Here is a 21,997-nt window from a genome sequence, read left to right as displayed (position 1 = left end):
GGTTGGCTGGGTGTGTGTGTTGTGTGTGTGTGTGTGGTGTGTGTGTGTCTGTAGATGAGTGTATATCTGTGTGGGGTATGTGCGTGGAGTGTGTGTGTGTGTGCTAAGGTGCAGAGAGTCAGTGCAGGTGATCAGTCCAGTTCAAGGTTTCAGCAGACTGATGGTTTGTACATAGAAACTGTATCTGAGCCTGTTGGTATCAGACCTCATGCTCTACACCATCTGCCTGACGGTAAGGGGTGAGCAGCTCGTGGCTAGGGTGTGTGGGGTCCTTGATGATGCTACGGGCCTTCCCCAGGCACGGTTTTGGTTAGATGTTCTGGATGGGTGGGAGCACAGTCCCAGGGATGTACTTGGCCAACTAACACCACCCGCTGGAGGCCTTGCGGTCATTGACAGAGCAATTCCGTACCAGGCCGTTGATGACAACCGGTCAGGACGTCTCGGATGGTGCAGTATTTGGAGAGGACCTGGGATGGCATGCCCGAATTTCTTCAGCTGCCTTAGGAAGTAGAGACGCTGTTTACTCCTCTTGGACAGAGTGGTGCTGGTGTTGGTGTTGGTCCATGTCAAGTCCTCTGTGATGTGGACACAGACGAACTTAAAACTAATGGTTTCAGACCTACAACTGTGGTGTCGACAGAAAACTCTGCCACTCCTTGTCGGTTTGTCTCTGTCTTCTTTCTGTCTGTCGGTCTTCTAAAATGTGTTTCCCAAACTCTCTCATGGTGGTCATAGGAGGCAGCCAGCCACTCTGGTGGAACAACCAGCGACAGACGGTGGTATCTCTCTCTCTCTCTTCTCTTCTTCTCTCTCTCTCTCTCTCCTCTCTCTCTCTCTCTCTCCTCTCTTTCTTCCTCTCTCCTCTCTCTCTCTCTCTCCTCTCGTCTTCTCTCCCCTCCTTCTCTCTCTCTCTCCCTCTCGTTCGCTCTCTCTCTCTCTTCCTTCTCTCTTGCATTCCTCTCTCTCTCTCTCTCTCTTCCTCCTTCTTCTCTTCTCCTCTCCTCCCGCTCCCTCCTCGTCCGGCCTTACTCATCTCTAATCCCTCTCCCTCGTCCTCTCTCTCTCTCTCTTCAGCCTCTCGCCTTCAATCTCCCCTCTCACTCTCTCTCTCTCTCGCTCTCGTTTCTCACCTTCTTCTGTTCGCCCACCCTCCTCCCTCCTCATCTACTCTTCTCTCTGCGCTCCCTTCTCTCTCTCCTCTCTCTTCCTCTCTCTCTTCTCTCTCCTCCTCTCCTCTCTTCCATTTCTCCTGCTCCCGCCCTTTCCCTCTCTCCCATCTCTCCTCTCTCTCTCTCTCTTCTCTTCCTTCTCTCCTCTTCGCTTCTCCTCCCGCTGCCACCCTCTCCTCTCTTCCTCCTCTCTCTCTCTCCTTCATCTTGATCGCTCTCCTCTCACTCTGCTCTCCTCCTCCGCATTCCCTTCCTCTCTCTCTCTCCCCTTCCTCGCTCTCTTTCGTCTCTCTCTCTCTCTCTCTCCTCCTCCCCCCGCTGTCCTCCCTCTCTTCTCTCTCTCTCTCTCTCGTCTTTCCTTTCCCCCATCCGTTTCCCTCCATCTCTTCCCTCCTTCTTCATCTCCTCTTCCCTCCTGCATGCTCCTCTCCTCTCTCTTCCTCTCCCCCTCCTCTCTCCTCCTTCTTCTTCTCGCTTCCTTTCTCTTCTCTCTCTTCTCCCGATCTGCCTCTCTCCTTCTCCCTCCATTCTCTCCTGCCCGGCTCGCACTCCTCTTTCTCTCTCCCCGCACTCGTCTCCTCTTCCTCTCTCTTCTTCTGTCTCGTTCTTCGTCTCTGTCTTCCTCCTCTCTTCTGTCTCCTCACTCTCTCCTCCTCTCCTCTTCTCGTGGCGCTCTCCCTCTCTCTCTCTCTCTCTCGAAAATGATCCTTATATCCCACCTCTGCACTCTTTACTTACTTGTTCTCTCTCTCGTTCTCCCTCCTCCTGTTTAAGGGCCAATTTCTCCCCTTTACCTGATTCTACACCTGGTGACGGTTCTGCTATTGTTCTCATCCATTTACCTTTCTCAGGCTCAGGGCTAGATGTCACGACAATTAAACAGAGCTTCTGGGCCAGCAGTAGTCTGCAATATGTTATTGAATCTCTAGTCTCCTTTAGCTTCCCTACATTTATCACAAGAGCCTGACATAAAAACCCATGAAGTTATTGTCCAAGGTGCGCTAAAGCTGCATTTATTGGGGTCTGATTCCGTGTTCCCTCCCGCTGAGTTGGCCACTAGTGTGGAGGTGTAAATGACCTCATGTTATTATGCATTAACACCTTCTGTTCGGAATGAATGGGAGTTATATTGTGAATAGAACAGGAGAGGTGTTGAAGAACATGCGATTGATGTCATGTACATTCTGAGAGCGTCTATTTTAGATGCTAATGAAACACATCTATTTCACACAGAATAGATAATTAGTGGTGTGTTTGTGGTATGTGTGTGTGAGAGAGAGCGAGAGAGGGACAGACAGACTGAGAGAGAGAGGGGGGTAGAGAGAGAGAAGGACAGACAGACAGAGAGAGAGAGAGAGAGAGGGTAATGTGATGTGTGTGTCCTTAGCTAGTGAGCTCCTTTCCTGTTTTGAAAAATTTGCCTCTTACTCATCTCTCTCTCACTCCCCCTCTCTCCCTTTATTTCCCTCCCTCTCTCTGTCTTTTCTCCCCTGTTTTATCTATCCTCTGACACTTTGTGTCTGTCGGATTAGCACCTTTAGTTTCTCAGCAGACAGGTGGGGAACATCATTAGAGCTCCACAAATAGTCTTGGCAAGCTCATCAGTGGGAGAGAGGTGTCACTTTAAAAAACACAATGTTATACATTGGAGTCATGCGATGGTTACGTCATACACTGCTACCCCGAGGCCCAGGTGGAAAAATGTTCTCAGCTAGAGAGAGTTAGAGAGAGAGAGAAATTAGTGTGGAAACTAGGCTCATATCTACATTGGGATCCTTTTTCAATCATAATTAATGGGTTGTTTTTGTTTTCAAACCAGTCATTTTACGTTCTCTCAAGAGTAGTGATTGCTGAATGATATATTGTTGTGTAGCACTCATAGGGTGATATTTTTTGTACAATCAATCATCGGAATGAAAGCTGCCGTCAAGGCTCCACTTGATAAAACGCGGCGCAACAGTCTGACGGGAGATCAGTCTTCATACACGGCAATTTGAAATCCAAGCGGAGGCAGCATTTTTTACAGCGCTCCTCAGATCAGACTCTCATTTTACAAATAGTCTTGATTCAAACCAAGGGTGCAACTTTGGTTTTAGAAGTGGGGGTGACATTATTATAATAATTTTTTTTAATCCAGTGAGATAAACCCTCCAAGCAGCCTACCCGACCGCTCAGAGACAACCACATGGTCCCAAAGCACACCGTTGGTTCGTTTTGTATCTCCCCCGTCCCCTGTCCCCAGTGAAAGTTGCGCCCCTGATTCAGACACATCAGCCATGTGCATGTTTCAAGATGATGCTCGGTGTGAAATCTCATCACGCATGCTTTTATTCACTGTCAGCTCAGTCGACTGTTGCACCAGGGTGGATCAATCTTTCATTATTTTTTACCTCAGGGGTCGAATAATAACTTGAGATATTATGCACTTGTAACTCAAACTTTCCCGTTGATCATGTATTGATATCAGTGTAGGATTAGCAGGAATATTGGTGTTGCACACGCTGTTCAGAAGTTATAATTTACCTTTTAAGAACTTCAATCTAAAACTTTTAACCCTCGGGCCCGTTGATCTATTCAAGAAGCCTTTTGCCCTCAGAACAGCCTCAATTGTTCGGGGCATGGACTCTACAGGTGTCGAAAGCGTTCCACAGGGAACTGGCCTATGTTTCTCTGCCTGTTTTGTGTTCAACTTTGACGTTGACACATTATTTCAAAGACTATTGAATACTTTTGTTTGAGTGTGGACAGCCTCCCTTAGTAGAGTAACATTTTTAAAAAGCTCTTCAATTCCTCACAGCTTCTGATCTGCTCGCTCGATGTTTGACTCACACGTAAGTGTGTGTCTGTTTTTTCAGGTAGTATACAGACATTCAGTGTATCACTAGAAGTGTCACTTTGTATAAGGGTGTTTTGTGTGTTTTCTCTATCTAGCTACCAAATATTATGCCCATACGCCTCTACTGTTTTATGAATGCATTCTGTTTACCTGGCCATATTCTTAAGTGAATTTAAGAAGGCTTTGAGAACAATGTTCTTTACTTTCAGGGAAAAATGCACTCTAATGGGGTCCGTTGAAGTCAGAAGAATAGAAGTTGTTTTCTGCAGTATACTTTGCAAGTTCAATACTTTTTTCATGAATATGTGTCACTGCTACTACACTCCCCTACGTATTTATTTGGACAGTGAAGCTAAAATGTTTACATTTGGCTCTATACTTCAGCATTTGGGATTTGAGATCAAATGTTTCATATGAGGCAACAGTACAGAATGTCACCTTTTATTTGAGGGTATTTTCATACATATTTGTTTAACCATTTAGAAATTAAAGCAATTTATGTATCTACTCCTCCCATTGGAAGAAGTAATAAGTCTTTTGACTAATTCAGTAATATAATAGTGCATTAAAACGTTTAGTATTTGGTCCCATATTCACTGCACACATGATTACGTCAAGCTTGTGACCCTAGTGAGAGTTGAGAGTAAAACGTTTCATTACAAATTTTTATCAAAACTTTCAGAACTACCTTTTAACAAAATCTGTGTGCTTAGGCAGAAAAAGAGAGACACGAGGGATTAACACGATTTCTCGCTGAGAGGAAAATACAGTCAGTCTTGCATTAATTATAACGCTGCAGGGATGAGAGGAGCTATGGCCAAACAAAAGGTCACATCAGTGTCTCTGCATGATAATTTTCTCTCCTAGATCTGAGGTGGACCTGTAATATCTATTTTACTCTCTAACAGAAAGGGTATGGTCAAGAATCTCGTCGATAACCCTGTTCATCCTCCTCTACATACATTGGTTTTTGGTGGTTGTTGCTGTTGTTCGTTTTGATGGTAATGAATCTGAGTGATGTATGTAGCGTATGCTTAAGGTTTTGCTAACCTCTCGACCCTCTTTAACAGTAACCACATTGTGCTGAAGGAAGGCCCATGAGGCTCAAGGCATTGATGATTCTGCAAACCGATATTTCCACAACACAGCTACCTTTGTCTGGATAATTTCCTACCAGTTATTTGCAGTTGATGATGGGCACTGTAAGTTCAAAGCGGTTCATAAGGTTCTTGTCATCTTACAAGGCAACTGTTGAGAGGGTTCAGTTGTCTCTCAACGTATTTGACGTAATATTGTATTATTCAATTTTTTTTCACAGCACCTCTTTTCCATAGAGGATTGCAGTATCTGACAAATACAGTGGGGAGAACTATTTGATACACTGCCGATTTTGCAGGTTTTTCCTAAAACTTACAAAGCATGTAGAGGTCTGTAATTTTATCATAGGTACACTTCAACTGTGAGAGACGGAATCTAAAACAAAAATCCAGAAAATCACATGGTATGATTTTTAAGTAATTAATTTGCATTTTATTGCATGACATAAGTATTTGATCACCTACCAACCAGTAAGAATTCCGGCTCTCACAGACCTGTAGTTTTTCTTTAAGAAGCCCTCCTGTTCTCCACTTATTACCTTTATTAACTGCACCTGTTTGAACTCGTTACCTGTATAAAAGACACCTGTCCACAACACTCAATCAAACAGACTCCAACCTCCCCACAATGGCCAAGACCAGAGAGCTGTGTAAGGACATAAGGGATAAAATTGTAGACCTGCACAAGGCTGGGATGGGCTACAGGACAGTAAGCAAGCAGCTTGGTGAGAAGGCAACAACTGGTGGCGCAATTATTAGAAAATGGAAGAAGTTCAAGATGACGGTCAATCACCCTCAGTCTGGGGCTCCATGCAAGATCCCACCTCGTGGGGCATCAATGATCATGAGGAAGGTGAGGGATCAGCCCAGAACTACACGGCAGGACCTGGTCAATGACCTGAAGAGAGCTGGGACCACAGTCTCAAAGAAAACCATTAGTAACACACTACGCCGTCATGGATTAAAATCCTTCAGCGCACGCAAGTCCCCCTGCTCAAGCCAGCGCATGTCCAGGCCCGTCTGAAGTTTGCCAATGACCATCTGGATGATCCAGAGGAGGAATGGAGAAGAGTCATGTGGTCTGATGAGACAAAAATAGAGCTTTTTGGTGGAAACATCATTCTTTGGGATGCTTTTCTGCAAAGGGGACAGGACGACTGCACCGTATTGAGGGGAGGATGGATGGGGCCATGTATCGCGAGATCTTGGCCAACAACTTCCTTCCCTCAGTAAGAGCATTGAAGATGGGTCGTGGCTGGGTCTTCCAGCATGACAACGACCCGAAACACACAGCCAGGGCAACTAAGGAGTGGCTCCGTAAGAAGCATCTCAAGGTCCTGGAGTGGCCTAGCCAGTCTCCAGACCTGAACCCAATAGAAAATCTTTAGAGGAGCTGAAAGTCCGTATTGCCCAGCGACAGCCCCGAAACCTGAAGGATCTGGAGAAGGTCTGTATGGAGGAGTGGCCAAAATCCCTGCTGCAGTGTGTGCAAACCTGGTCAAGAACTACAGGAAACGTATGATCTCTCGTAATTGCAAACAAAGGTTTCTGTACCAAATATTAAGTTCTGCTTTTCTGATGTATCAAATACTTATGTCATGCAATAAAATGCAAATTAATTACTTAAAAATCATACCATGTGATTTTCTGGATTTTTGTTGTAGATTCCGTCTCTCACAGTTGAAGTGTACCTATGATAAAAATTACAGACCTCTACATGCTTTGTAAGTAGGAAAACCTGCAAAATCGGCAGTGTATCAAATACTTGTTCTCCCCACTGTATATACTGTAACCTAGCAACACACTAAAGTTTCCCCCAACTTTAATCATAGTACCTTTGCCAGTGTCTGCCTGCAGTTGTGGCTTCAAATACCAAGCTGATAACAACTCGAGGCTCCTTCCTCCTCCCATAGTTATAGTGTTCCACAATTTTCAGAGCTTCTTCTTGAAGGCCCCAGGCTCGAAACTCAAGGTCCCTGTCTGATACGTAAAAACTGTGTCCTTACATGATCCTGTCTTTACAATTTTCTGTTTTATGAAATTTTGATGGACAATAAAGCATATGGAATTGAATCGCAAGTAACCATGTTTTGATTGGGGAGAAAAAGGTGCCTGGAAGAGCCTGTGATGATGTTAGGTCTACAGTGGCTTGTAAAAGTATTCACCCCCCTTTTTTTCTATTTTGTTGCCTACAACCTGGAATTAAAATAGATTTTTGGGGGATTTGTGTCAAAGCCTGGAGTGGTGGGTGTGGAGTCAAATGCAGAGAGCAGAGGATACTGGGAAACTGGTTGTAACGGTTGTTCTCCTCCTCGTCTGAGGAGGAGCATGGATCGGACCAAAACGCAGCGTGTTGTGAAGACATAATGAATTTATTTAAACAAGACGAACACGAAGCACACTTGAGAAATTACAAAACAAAAAACGAAGTAGACCGACCTGAACATGAGAACTTACAGAAACACGAAGAACGCACGAACAGGAACAGACTAGACAAACGAAACAGTCCCGTGTGGTACATACACTGACACGGAAGACAATCACCCACAAACAAACGGTGTGAACAGCCTACCTTAATATGGTTCTCAATCAGAGGAAACGTCAAACACCTGCCCCTGATTGAGAACCATATAAGGCTAATTAACAATGACCTAAAACATAGAAACATAACATAGACTGCCCACCCAGCTCACGTCCTGACCAACTAAACAAAGCTAAACAAAGGAAAATAAGGTCAGGAACGTGACAACTGGACTTTATTTCGGTTTCCAATGAGAACGCCCAAAACAACAGGCGAAATAATCACAAAAATGTCCAACACAACACCAGGGCACAAACGGACAGGAACACTACACGCACAACCTCGACCAACAGAAACAAGCCCGCACAAAAACAGGCGGGCCTAACAGGCTTAAATAGTCCTGAATCAAAAACAAAATAAGAGACAGGTGCAACCAATAAGACAAAACAAACAGAAAAGGAAAAGGGGATCGTGGCAGCTAGTAGACCGGCGACGACGACGACGACCGCCGAGCGCCGCCCGAACAGGCAGGTGCGCCACCTTCGGTGGGAGTCGTGACAGTTTGTATCATTTGATTTACACAACATGCCTACCACTTTGAAGATGCAAAATATTTTTTATTGTTAACTTCTCTAGGGTATGTGGGACGGTAGCGTCCCACCTCGTCAACAGCCAGGGAAACTGCAGGGCGCCAAATTCAAAACAACAGAAATCCCATAATTTAAATTCCTTAAACATACAAGTAATTTACACCAATTTAATCTGTACTTTTCCTTGTTTGGAGAGCTCCTTGGTCTTCATGGTGCCGCTTGCTTGGTGGTGCCCCTTGCTTAGTGGTGTTGCAGACTCTGGGGCCTTTCAGAACATGCTGTTTATAGATTGTTCTACTGTATTATTGATTGTATGTTTGTTTATTCCATGTGTAACTCTGTGTTGTTGTATGTGTCGAACTGCTTTGCTTTATCTTGGCCAGGTCGCAGTTGAAAATGAGAACATGTTCTCAACTAGCCTACCTGGTTAAATAAAGGTGAAATAAATAAATAAAATAAATATATACTGAGATCATGTGAAAGATCATGTGACACTTAGATTGCAAACAGGTGGAATTTATTTAACAAATTATGTGACTTCTGAAGGTAATTGGTTGCACCTGATCTTATTTAGGGGCTTCATAGCAAAGGGGGTGAATACATACATATGCACACACCAGTTTTCCCTAGTTCTTTTTTTCATTTCACTTCACCAATTTGGACTATTTTGTGTATGTCCATTACATGTAATCCAAATAAAAATCCATTTAAATTACAGGTTGTTATGCAACAAAAAAACGCCAAAGAGGGATGAATACTTTTGCAAGGCACTGTATGTTTAATAACGAGTTCCTAGGGACACTGATTGATTGGTGGTGAGGTACAGTACAGTAGACTATAATCAGTTGCATAACGAGCCCCCCTGCAGTGGGGTTGTGTTCTGCTCAATATGCCACTCAGTCGTTGTTTGTCCATTCAGTCGATAGGGAGATAGAAAATGCAGATGGAATCACAGACTGACTGTAGTTCTCAGTGGACCAACACCATGGTGCCAACAAGAGTTATGATGCTGTGCGTTCGAACGTGCTGATCAATTTGTATAGTTTGATTAAAAGTACATGTATAACTTGATTTGGGGAAAAATAATTATTCAGTCATGTACAACTTGATCTAGGGAAAATAAATGATTTTGCAATGAAATAGGTGTGTTTTGTTAAACTGATGGATTGCGTTTGATTGGGAATACAGGAGTAGGGAGGGAGTTAAAACCTCTTGAAGCTAGGGGGCAGTATTTTTATGTTTGGAAAAATAACGTTCCCAAAGTAAACTGCCTATTTCTCAGGCCCAGATTCTAGAATATGCATATAATTGGCAGATTAGGATAGAAAACACTCTAAAGTTTCCAAAACTGTCAAAATATTGTCTGTGAGTATAACATAACTGATTTTGCAGGCGAAAACCTGAGGAAATCCAACCAGGAAGTGCCTCTTATTTTGAAAAATCCCTGTTCCATTGCCTGCCTTTCCTCCATTTAAAGGGATATCAACCAGATTCCTTTTCCTATGGCTCCCACAGGGTGTGAACAGTCTTTAGACATAGTTTCAAGCTTTTATTCTGAAAAAATAGTGAGATTTATCACATCGCGTCAGTAGACTGCCAGATGTCCTTCGATTAGTTTATACGCGTGACAATGGTAGCTCGACATTTTCTTTCTCTCTTGTATTGAATAGTTTACCATCCGGTTGAAATATTATCGATTATTTATGTTAAAAACAACCTGAGGATTGATTTAAAAAAACGTTTGACATGTTTCTACGAACTTTATGGATACTATTTGGAATTTTCGTCTGCCCGTCATGTCCTGCACGAGCCTGTGGATTACTCAACAAAACGCGCCAACCAAATGGAGGTTTTTGGATATAAAAATAATCTTTATCGAACAAAACAAACATTTATTGTGTAACTGGTAGTCTCGTGAGTGCAAACATCTGAAGATCATCAAAGGTAAGCGATTCATTTTATTGCTTTTCTGACTTTCATGACCAAGCTACTTTGCTGCTAGCTGTTTGTAATGTTTTGTCTACTGATCAATGTCCTCACACAAACGCTTGGTTTGCTTTCGCTGTAAAGCTTCTTTTCAAAATCTGACACGACAGGTGGATTAACGACAAGCTAAGATGAGTTTTGGTATATTGCACTTGTGATCTCATGAAATTAAATATTTTTAGTAATTGAATTTGAATTTGGCGCTCTGCAAATCAGCGGATGTTGACGAAAATGATCCCACTAAAGGGATCTGTGCGCCAAGAGAGGGGTGCTTGACAGATCATATGACTCACCCCCTTTGCTCCTCACAGACTCTAAGAGAGCTTACGCAATGCTCCACCATCCTCACAAATCTATTTCAGGAGGAGTAGAGTGCGAATGAAAGAGCGAGAAATACGTTGGATTGTCTTTCTAACAAAGCCGGGGATAAGGAGGAGGATGCATCAATGGGAAAACAGCTGCATATCTCTCCCTCTTTAACCCACTCAGCAGTGGGCACAAAGCCTCACTGTGTCAACAGACCCTGTAGTGAGAACATAGCGTCCTGTCCTTTAGCCCTGGCCCCGGTCCAGCCAGGACAGGCACAGAGATAATGGCTATTAAATGCCCTGTTATGAAACCTGAACGTAAAATAATTCCAATGGATTTAGGTTTCACCACCATAGCTGGGACATCTTGTAAATTGCTTCTACTGCTGTGGATTGCTTCAAAAGTCCTTCAAGTATACTTTTTTTGATAACACTCAAAGTTGTTGAGCTGGTTGCAATATCTGTTTCTGCTTCACAGTGACAAACTGGCAAGCCGCTTTGTTATGAGTTTGAAACGAGTTAGCAGACACTCGAGTCCAATGTTAATGTACCCAGGTCTTAAATCAGCCTTCCTTGAGTTAACTTTGGAAATCATTCATCCACACGTTTAAGAACAACATGTGCAATTACTTCTCAATTAAAGTAAAAAGTCACACCATCTTGCTTGATTTCCAGGAAAGGATTTCATTTTGCTTCGCATTTTAACTAATGACAATAACCAGTTGTGGGCTCATTTAAACGGTCTATTTCACCTTCCATTCATGCATTCCTGTTGATTTAAGTGTGGACGAATGCTAATGTTTTAGGCACCAGCTGTGAGTTGAGAGAATACTTAATTAAAGAAGGGAATTGCTAAATATTCTGATTGTTTTCAAGTTTTAAAAAGAAAGGAACTTTTTAACTTAGAGATGGGAGACAGGAAGACAGACACAAAGAATGACAGACAGATGTACGGACATACAGAAACCAGACAGACAGACAGGACATTGAGCTTTTGAGAAAATCCATACATACTGTATGTTATTACTTTTCCTTCCTTTTCACATTTCTCCAAAACAGAACACAGGGGATGGCATCAATATATCGACCCCCCCCCCTTCTCCTCCTTCTCCATTTATCACATATCAGCCCAGTTTGTTTGACATATAAATCGATACAGTTGGAAATTCTTGTATCCTTGTATCCTTGATCATATTTTGATTCCATTTTTACTTTTGGCTTTGTACGTTGAACATCCAGTCCATGAAATTACAAATGTATACTGTAGGCTCAATTATTTCTATCATTAGATGCCGAGGGCCGGGGTTTTGATTTATAACAGCTGTGAGGCATTCAGACTCCCGTTATATCTTCTCTGTATGTGTGCAACCATTCTGGACTTCAATCTGCTGAACTTCAATCCCTCTGACTGCCTAACTGTACATGCTTTGCCCTGTTAACTTTGCTTTTATTCACTTCTCCTGGTTTGCTCTGACAGCATCATATATCATTTCACTCTGTTACTGATGGTCGATTTGGGCTCGGAATAGGGAGTGAAATTAGACTCCTTTTAAGAGAATATTGAAGAACCTCTTTGGAAAGAAATTGCCTTTCAAAATGTTCCTCACAGGACATCACTTTTTATGTGAATGAAATGGATGGATCTAAGTAAGGTGAAAATGGACATCACCAAAGCCTTGGCGATGTACTCAAGTTTTTGTCTATCTGAAGAGGGCCACGGGTCCTGAAAGGAAAGGAGGTAAAGCTCTCCAAAACGCAGTATTAATGGGCATAAAGAGGGATTGGAGAGAAGGAGATTAAACAGTTCGGAATAGATTTTCTCACCTATTTTCTCCGTTCAATACTCTGTCTTATTTAGTCAGTGACAAAGACAGCAGATGGAAGAGATTCTCTCTGTAATGCACAATGCATCAACAATGAAAACAATAGAAGAAATAGGATTCCTTCCTTGATTTGATTCAGTATTTATCAATGCCGTCTTCAAAGGATAAATACTGTATTTTAAAGCTCCTCCGTTCGTTTTTGAAAAGGCCATAAGCCGAAACATATTGGTTCTACTTTTAACAATTAAAGAAGCCTTTTTATTTAATTCCATTGTTTTCTAAAAGTTGCTGAATATCCTCTGTACCTCAGTTTGCTCCTCTATTCATGCAGCTTGGTTGGAAAGGCTGGTAGCGGCAGTGATCCCTTCCGTTTATGGGTGTTTTTGTGCGATAACGCTCTAGCAAACCCCTGGTGTCCGACAACAGAGTTGTGGGCCATTTTCCCTCAGACTGCCTTTATGGTTTAAGAAGAGTCACATTTCCTTGTGTCAGGTCATCATAGCATGGCCAGAGATTAAAACGTCAAACTGTGATTTTATCACTCTTGGTGCTCTGCCTTGGCTTTCAGGCCTGCTGTGGGGAAGATTGCTAGTGTGGTCGGTGGCTGGCTGTGGATCAGATCTACATAGATTGTTTTCATACATGGCGGCTGGTCACTAAGTATGGCTCACTGGTCCACATCTCAGCTCTCTATCTCTGGGTGTATGTGTTCCTCTAGCTGGGTGGGAGCTGCGTCCGCCATCCACAGCAGACGGCTCATTAAGCTCAGGGCTCAGGCCTTTACGCTTGAGGTGAAATTGCATGATTGCGTTTTTCTCTCCCCCTTGTAGATAACACGATAAGCCTCGCTGGCAACATATGTCTTGCAGACAAGGATCATTTCACGTGTAATGATAATTTCCCGTGGGTGTAATATAGCAGTGTCTTCGGTGGCTTTTGTTGACATGAGGGGATCGACCAACATTCCGTATCGCTCTCAGCGACATGGATAAATAGATTTTATCTATGTCATTTCAAATGATTTAATTCTGATTATGACTAGCGTTCTCAGTTTCTTACATAGGGGAAATATGGCATACATATTATATGGAACATGTTTTATTACTTTTCGATCAACGACAAAGAGAATTGTTTACATTTGTCACATTCACCTCATTTAATTCACATCACTTTTGTAGCACTTGATCAAAATAGGTCATAGTATAACTTTACGAATGATATCATCTTAAATAGTTCTTTCCACAATGTTGGCCCTGAAGTCTGTAATTTGTCACTTCTTGTGGCGTAAATGTTCATGATATTATCTACAGGCAATGTCCGTAATCCACAAGATAGAAAATGTCATGTTTGATGTATAATGTAAGTTCCTCTTGAGCCACATTATGTCCCTAAAGTCTCCCAAGTCCTCAGGATTAAAGGAGACAAAGTCAATTCTAAAGAAATTACCATGAACTTTCACAGAAAACCTGCACATTATTAAATCAAAACAGAGAACCATACATAGCATCAACATTTCATTCTGAGAGAAATCAAAACTCACATATCAAATAGTTACATGTTCTTAAATGTGCACATTGTTGACATATTTTATGCCTTTGGGCTATGATATTAACAGTATTCACCATCTTCTTTATCCAAGCAATATTTTACAGGACGAAAAACCGTCACACAGTATCAACTTCAATGTAGAAACATCAGATACAGTGAGCCACTGTCAACTAAGGCATCAGTCAAATTCTGTCAGGTTGTCCCCTGTATTGTTCATCCATTTTGACAACCTCACCTTCTGCCAGCACTTAGATCCAGGAAATCCCCTTTGGGTCACTCTCACATCCAGCAACCGAGGAGTTTTGTGAAAGATCATTTAATTCAGGTCTCATGGTCGACATTCTAGAAATCAGGTCTCAGATTGAACCTTAAAGATAATTGTTCTCCTATCTCAATGAATAGTTTGTCAAAGAGGTTCCAGATCTCAGAACTCAGGTCTCATGCTCGACAGCAGAAAAGTTTGTGAAAGACATTTCGGAACTCTGCGTTGAAGGCAGTGTAGATGATGGGGTTGACAGCACTGTTGACGTAGCCCAGCCACGTTACCACGGAGATCAGAGTGGGGCTGATTTTGCAGGACACGCACAGCACGTTGGTCACATGTACCACAAAGAAAGGCGTCCAACAGGCTAGGAACACACCTGGTATAGGTGAGAGGGGAGGAGGGGGAGGAGGAGGAGAAGAAGAGGGAGGGGAAAGGTGACGCAGTCAGTCTCTTCAATAAATCAATACATGGCAAGGGATACATAACTACAGTATATTACTATAACCTGAGATGGTAAACGTCAATGTGATATGACATTGAGGAAAGGCTGTCTTTGACAGGCAGACTGTAGCTCACTGCATATAGAGTTACTGGTTTTGTATTATCTGATTGTGGGTGTGTAGAATAAATGCATGTGGCACGAAAAAGTGTTTGCACAGATCATGTGAACCATGGTAGAAGATGGCAATTGAGTGGCTGTTTCCAAGGAGATAGCATCCTCTATTTGTACTGCAGGCTGCATTATCATGATGTATGATGCCTCACAGACACTTACACCATGTGTTAATTCTATATTTGGTCGCTAGCTAATTAGCCGGTAATACTTTATCACCTTTCCGGCAAACGTGCCATGATAACGTTGTCACACTGAGTAAAGTTAGTCAGCTCTGCCTGTACACATGGCCTGCGCCAGTTATGGCGTGAACGACTCTCAGAGTAGATGTACGTAGATGTACGTAGACAATGGGTGTGCGTACGTCATATTTTCCTTTCGTTCACTCAGCACGCGCCAACACACACCTGTGCACGCACTCACACATATGGTATGATACAGCTTAGATCCACAACACATAGACTACGGACTCTTTTTCTCTCTGCTTTGTCCGTTCAGACACAGCGGGAGTTGGTTTGTCAGTGGATGCGGTCCTGCATTAGTAAGCAAACAGGCCCAGCATTGTGGGAAGAGACTATGCTGTGGAGGATGCCATTATTCATTCCTCTGTTGTCACAACAGCACTAGCATAACGCTCGACACATCATGTCCGTGGAGCATCAACACCGTCTAACACCACCGTCTCCCCTCGTTGCATTTTGACAGTCTGTGTTTTCACATGTTGAATACATAGCCACGGAGTGTGAGCCTTTTTCTCACATGATCAAAATGTTAGCCCCTTCTCAGCATGCAGCCTCTTTCAAGCATTCAGGGTTTGTTATATTGATGCCGTCCCCTGTGGTCTCAGATTGCAAAAATCCAAGCCTTGTTTTGTGTTGCTGTAAAGCTATGTTATTATGTAAGGCTGAAAAAAACCCATTGATTTCAAACATCCTCTTCTTGACCCTTGTCTGGCAGTAGAGTATTTACTCTTCTCTCAGGAGAGGCAGGCGTAATGCCTTTAGTTGGGGTGGGAACTGCATCATTTCTGCATCTCGACGTCGTAAAACCTAGGTGCGGCGCTTTCACCTGTTACCACTGCAGGTGTTGTCCACTCTTTTAGGTGATCGAGCTTGGTGAGCACTGTTTCTCCTGGCGGTATCAACTGTCATGGTCTAGCCCGATGACGTTGGTTGTAGTAGAAGGCTTGTTTCCTCTTTTCTGCTGTATCCTTTAGCCCGGTGTGGTTTTTGTTGAGCCACTTAGGTTGCAGGTTTCTCACCAAGGTTGGGAGCGTCGTTCAGATTTTTCTACCCATGAGGAACTCTGCTGGGCTCATTCCCGTTGTTGTGCATGGGGTTGACCTGTAGCACATGAGAGCAATCAGTGGGTCTTTCTGCTTCAGAATCCTCTTTGCGGTCTGCACTGCCCTTTCTGTGTGACCTTTACCCTGAGCGTTGTGAGCGCTGGAAGTAATGTGCTTAACGTCAAGCTGCTCTGCCATTTCTTGGAACTCGGAACTAGAGAATTGAGGCCCATTTTCACTAACGACCTCATCTGCAATCCCATACCTTGCAAAGGTTCCTTTCAGCTTAAGGGCAACCTGTGTGCTTGTGGTTGTAGGCATGTGTCACAGCTGTCGTAAGAACGGGACCAAGGCGCAGCGGATGTTGAGTTCCACATATTTAATACAAAGAGAAACTTAAACAAAACAAAAATGATCAAATAAACGAACAACTAAACGTGACTACGTGGTGCACATGCACAAACACAAAACAATATCCCACAAACACAGGTGGGAGAAATATCTACTTAAATATGATCCCCAATTAGAGACAACGATTACCAGCTGCCTCTAATTGGGAATCATACAAAACACCAACATAGAAAATATAAACTAGAACACAACATAGAAATTATAAACTAGACTAGCCCCTTGTCACGCCCTGACCTACTACACCATAGAGAAACAAGGGCTCTCTATGGTCAGGGCGTGACTGCATGTGTAGTATTTCTATGAATCTTAAATAGTAGTCAGATATAATCAAATAGTTTTGTTTGTTATGCACGCATAGATCCAGATCAATTCTTTTCCATGGCCTGCCAGGGAGCGGTGTTGAGATTAGTGGCTCCTTTTGCAGGGCCAAGACTGACATTGCCTTTTTCTTCTTTGAGATCCCCGACCACGATACTGAGGCATTGGCCCTCTCTCTGCATTTAGTCAGACCTTGATGTCCGTCGTCAAGAATGTCTGCCCTCTGTGTCTGTGGTACTAGTATGCGGTTCCCCCTTGTGACCATACCATTGTACTCTTCACTGGGAAAAACTCTCTGTGACTGGGGTTTTACTCACATGTTCTGGCCAGCCTGACCTGTACTTGATCACTGTCTGTAGTTTATCATCTGCTGCGGTGGCAACTCTGCTCTCCATTTTTGGCTTTTATGTAGGTATGTTGTTGATTATGGCTGCAATGTAACACTCCATGTATGTCTGTGTGTCTGTTTCCTTTTCTGTGAGTATCAACAGACTCCTTGAAAGAGTGTCTGCCACGACCATAGTTTTTCCTGGCGCGTACTCCGCTGTGGTTTTGAACCTCATCAGCCGCATGAGTAGTGGCACCGTAAAGGCACATTATCCAAGTCTTTGCTGTTCATTAGTGGGACCACGGGCTTGTGGTCTGTCACTAGCTTGAAGTCCTCCAGGCCATACAGAAATTTCTCAAACTTCTCACAAGCCCAAACACTCGCCAGATGCTCCTTTTCGATCTGCACGTATCAAATCAAATTTTATCGGTCACATACACATGGTTAGAAGATGTTATTGCGAGTGTAGCGAAATGCTTGTGCATAGTATCCTAAGAATGCGAAGCGACCATCTCTGTCGGCGCCATCTCTGATTATCTGGTTTCTGCCTCCATGATCCACCAGGAGCAGTACACCACAGGCTTCCATTCCTCACCATGGAGCTGTAGTAGTACACCGTCAAGCCCAACGCTGCTTGCGTCTGCTCAGACTGCGATGGCTCTGTTGCCGTCATAGAACGTCAGGACTGGGGAAGTCGTCAGAAGTTCTTTGAGGCGCTGGGACACTGCCTGGTGTGCGTGATCCCATGTCCATGCTGTCTTTGACCTCAGGAGCTCATGCAGTGGTTGACCCACTGTGGAAAGGTTGGGGATATACTTCCCTAGGTAGTTAACCATCCCAATAACTCTCTTCAGCTCCTGCAATTTCTCTGGTGGGGGAAAGCTGCCAGATGGCCCCCACTTTCTCTGAATCGGGCCTGATTGGGTCAATGAGGTGTCCCAGGAAGCGTAGCTGTGTTTGCCTGAGGACACACTTTTATTTGTTCAACTTTAGTCTGGTTGACTCAATCTCTTTTCAGTCACTCGTCGTGCTCCTCCATGGTATTTGCATATACCAAAATGTCATCCATAAAACGGTGACTCCCTCAAGGCCTTGCAATGTCTACATCATTTCTGGATGGCTCGAGATCCCAAATAGCAAACGGCGGAAACAGTACCTGCCAAAAGGTGTAATAAAGGTTGTCAACTTTCTGCTGTCACAGTGTAGGAGTATTTGCCAAAACCCACTTGCTGCATCCCTTTGTTGAGAATACTTTGGCTCTGCTCAGCTTTGCGAGTATCTCATCCGAGGTGTGTAGGATAAACCGTTCTTTTCACTATCTTTTCAACGCTTCATTATTMTTTTTCAAACCCACACATGTTCGCACTTTTCCATTTTTCTTCAGGACAGGCACCATGGGTGCACACCAATCTGTTGGCTGCGTCACCTTCTCCATGATGTCATTTTACTCCATCCTGCACAGCTCCTCTTTCACCTTCTGCATGCGTGGTATTGGGATGCTGCGCGCTGTGTGTTCTCTTTCAGTTGTATTTTGTGTGACACATTCTTTCTCAAAGTCCTGGTTTCTGACACTTGTTGCATGTCCACTTGAAAGCTCGTTGATAAAAACAGGCATGTTCGTGAATAACATTCCGTTTGGGAAAACAGTATTCATTATATTTCCTCACGACAATATCAAAGTCTGCTTCCTCATCATCTGATGCAAAGGTGAACGATTTGAAAATGTTCTCTGCCTCGCTGCCCATGGCGTGAGGGAACTGACCTGCACATCACCATCTTCCTGATCCAACTTGGTCACGGTTCTGAATCTCATATAAAGTTGTTTCCAATCCATCCATTCCATCAGAGGAGTACCTTTCTAGGTAAGTTGTTTTAATGCCCGTCTCACCAGAACACCTCAAGAGAACTGACGCACTGCCTTACGTACTGCTTTATGACATCCCGTAACACTGTTGTGTAGACTACGACATCATCTACACACAATAGCCCATAATGACAAAGTGAGAACATGTTTTTCAGACATTTTAGCAAATTTATTGAAAATTAAATACAGAAAAGTTCAGAAGGGTTTGTGTATATATTATGAAAACATTTTGTGGCGTTTTTTTGTTTGTTTTGGACTTTGGTAAGGTTTATTTTTTATTTTTCGGCACACATTTTTTTCTTGAGGCCAGCCGATAGTCTTTGTTGTCTTAATTTCGAGCACTTTTTTAGATGTAAAATTGCACGACTAAGATCTCTTCGGCAAAAACTTTGAAATAAATGACAGATTTCTTGACTTATTTAGAATTTTGAAAAACATGACATTATGGGGTATTGTGTGTAGGCCAGTGACCAAAAACCTACATTTAATCAATTTTAAATTCAGGCTGTAACACAACAAACTGTGGAAAAGGGTGTGAATACTTTCTGAAGGCACTGTATTTGCTCTGAATTAAGATTAAACGATGCCTGTAGAAATAATGGGGTGTCATTTATGACATGATTCTTTTGGTTATTGAACTACAGTAAGTGAATTGATTTACACCGGGTAACAGAATTGTGGTAATGGAATTTCGTCATAGGTCCCTGATTTGTACTAAAATAGATGCATAATTCTGGATATGAATGTCATTCTCTTTATGGTGATGTTTCCTAAATAGGTACACAAAAGTATAAATATGAAATATCCTCCTTTGCATATTTGGGTTTTATTCTACACACTGGCTATTATTTGAATGACCTCTGCCCCCAAACAAGACCAATTTTGGTAGTCCGGACCGGACCAAATCTAAACCAATGTTTCACACGTTTGGACATCAGCACAGTAGAGCTCAGTAGAGTACAATAGAGTACAGAACAGTAGAGTTTAGTACTGTAGAGTTCAGTACAGAGCAGTAGAGTACAGTAGTGTACAGTAGAGTATAGTTCAGTAGAGTATGGTAAAGTGCAGTAGAGTACAGTACAGTACAATACAGTACATTATAGTGTACTAAACTCTAGTGTGCTCTACTGTGTACTGAACTACACTCTACTTTTCTTTACTGTACTGTACTGTCCTGTGCGGTCCAAACTATTATGTGACTACTATGATTTCCCATTGTAGCCAATTCATTTGCAGAAATTCCTGACAGATTTTTCTGAATTTTCCGTTACGGATTTGGTACTCATAGCTTTCATTTTACACCCAATTTGACATTCTCCTATGAACTTCACATGTTGGTACTCATGGCTCCTTTTACATGGAAATGACCGCATTCATCTTAATATAAATAAGTGAGACAACCACATATCACAGTCGTAGGTAGTACATTTTCCCACGATACAGAAATGATCAGCAAAGTCACTGCTAGCTGGAAAATACTATTTCTTTTTTTATGGGGGGGAGGGGAATAAGACAGAGATCTTATTTAAGATACTCATTGAAGAGGTAGATTTTCAGGTGTTTTCGGGAAGATAGGCAGGGACTCTTCAGTCCTAGCTTCAGGGGAAAGCTCATTCCACCATTGAGGTGGAAGGACAGAGAAGAGCTTTGACTGGGATGAGCGGGTTGGGATTTAGGGTTTGAGCATAGCCTGAGTGTAGGGAGGGGAAATTCCCATTGCTGCTCCATAGGCAAGCATCATGGTCTTGTAGTGGATGCAAGTGGAGTGTGCGGAGGACTGGGTGACATGGGAGAATTTCAGAAGGTTGAACACCAGGCGTGCTGCGGCGTTCCAGATAAGTTGCAGGGGTTTGATGACACAAGCGGGGAGCTCTGCCAACAGCGAGTTGCATTAGTCCAGACGGGAGGTGACAAGTGCCTGGATTAGGACCTGCACCGCTTCCTGTGTGAGGTAGGGTCGTACTCTACAGATGTTAAAGGGCAAGAACCTGGAGGAGCGAGTCACTGCTTTGATATTTGCAGAGGAAGACATGGTGTTGTCCAGGGTCACGCCAAGGTTCTTTGCACTCTGGGAGGGGGTCACTGTGAAGTTGTCAACTGTGACGGAGAGGTCTTGGAGTGGGCAGGCCTTCCCCGGGATTTAGAATAGTTCAGTCTTGTCGGGGTTGAGCTTGAGGTGGTGGGCCGATATCCAAGCTGAGATATCTGCCAGGCACACAGAGATGCGTGTCACCACCTAGGTGTCAGAAGAAGGGAAGGAGAAAAGTAGTTGAGTGTCATCTGCATAGCAATGATAGGAGAAACCATGTGAGGATATGATGGAGCTGAGTGACTTGGTATATAGAGAGAAGAGGGCCTAGAACCGAGCTCTGGGGGACACCATTAGTGAGAGCATGTGGTGCAGACACAGATCCTCTCCACGTCACCTGGTAGGAGCGGCCTGCCAGATAAGATGCAATCCAAAAGTGTGCAGAGCCTGAGATGCCCAGCACTGAGAGGGTGGAAAGGAAGATCTGATGGTTCACTGTGTCCAAGGCATTGGATAGATCTAGGAGGATGAGGACAGAGTAGAGAGTCAACTTTGCCAGTGCGGAGAGCCTTCGTGACACAGAGGAGAGCGGTCTCTGTTGAGAGACCCGTCTTGAAGTCTGACTGGTTAGGGTCAAGAAGATTGTTCTGAAAGAGATAATGAGAGTGTTGTTCAGAGACTGCACGCTCAAGTGTTTTGGAAAGACAAGTGACTCTGGCCATTTTGGAGTAAGAGGGGACGCAGCCAGTGGTCAGGGATGAGTTGATGAGGGAAGTTAGGAATGAGATGGTCTGGAGAAGGGAGGAGGGGATGGGGTCAGGTGGGCAGGTTATTGAGCGGCCAGACGTCACTAGAATTTCATCTGTAGAGAGAGGGGCGAAAGAGGTCAAGGTGTAGGGTAGTTCTGTGTGAGTCGTACCAGTGGACTCAATAGGCTGACTGAATGAGGAGTGGATATTGTCTACCTTCTTTTCATAGTGGTTGACAATGTCTTCCGCAGAGA

General features: G+C 43.4%; 1 protein-coding gene across 2 annotated transcripts in view; it reads right to left on the bottom strand.

The window, feature by feature from the left end:
- Positions 1–13,448: 13,448 nt before the first annotated feature.
- Positions 13,449–21,997, bottom strand: part of LOC111950911 (D(4) dopamine receptor) — a 28,012-nt gene continuing 19,463 nt past the window's right edge. For both annotated transcript variants that reach the window (XM_023968849.2, XM_070434624.1), the window contains one exon: positions 13,449–14,522. In XM_023968849.2, the coding sequence (XP_023824617.1) occupies positions 14,320–14,522 (203 nt within the window). In that variant the 3' untranslated portion in view covers positions 13,449–14,319. The remainder of the gene's footprint in view (positions 14,523–21,997) is intronic.

Source organism: Salvelinus sp. IW2-2015, linkage group LG3 (assembly GCF_002910315.2).
Source record: "Salvelinus sp. IW2-2015 linkage group LG3, ASM291031v2, whole genome shotgun sequence".
Classification (NCBI taxonomy): domain Eukaryota; kingdom Metazoa; phylum Chordata; class Actinopteri; order Salmoniformes; family Salmonidae; genus Salvelinus; species Salvelinus sp. IW2-2015.
Note: the sequence above shows the minus strand (reverse complement) of the source record. Positions and strands in the feature narration are given on the sequence as shown.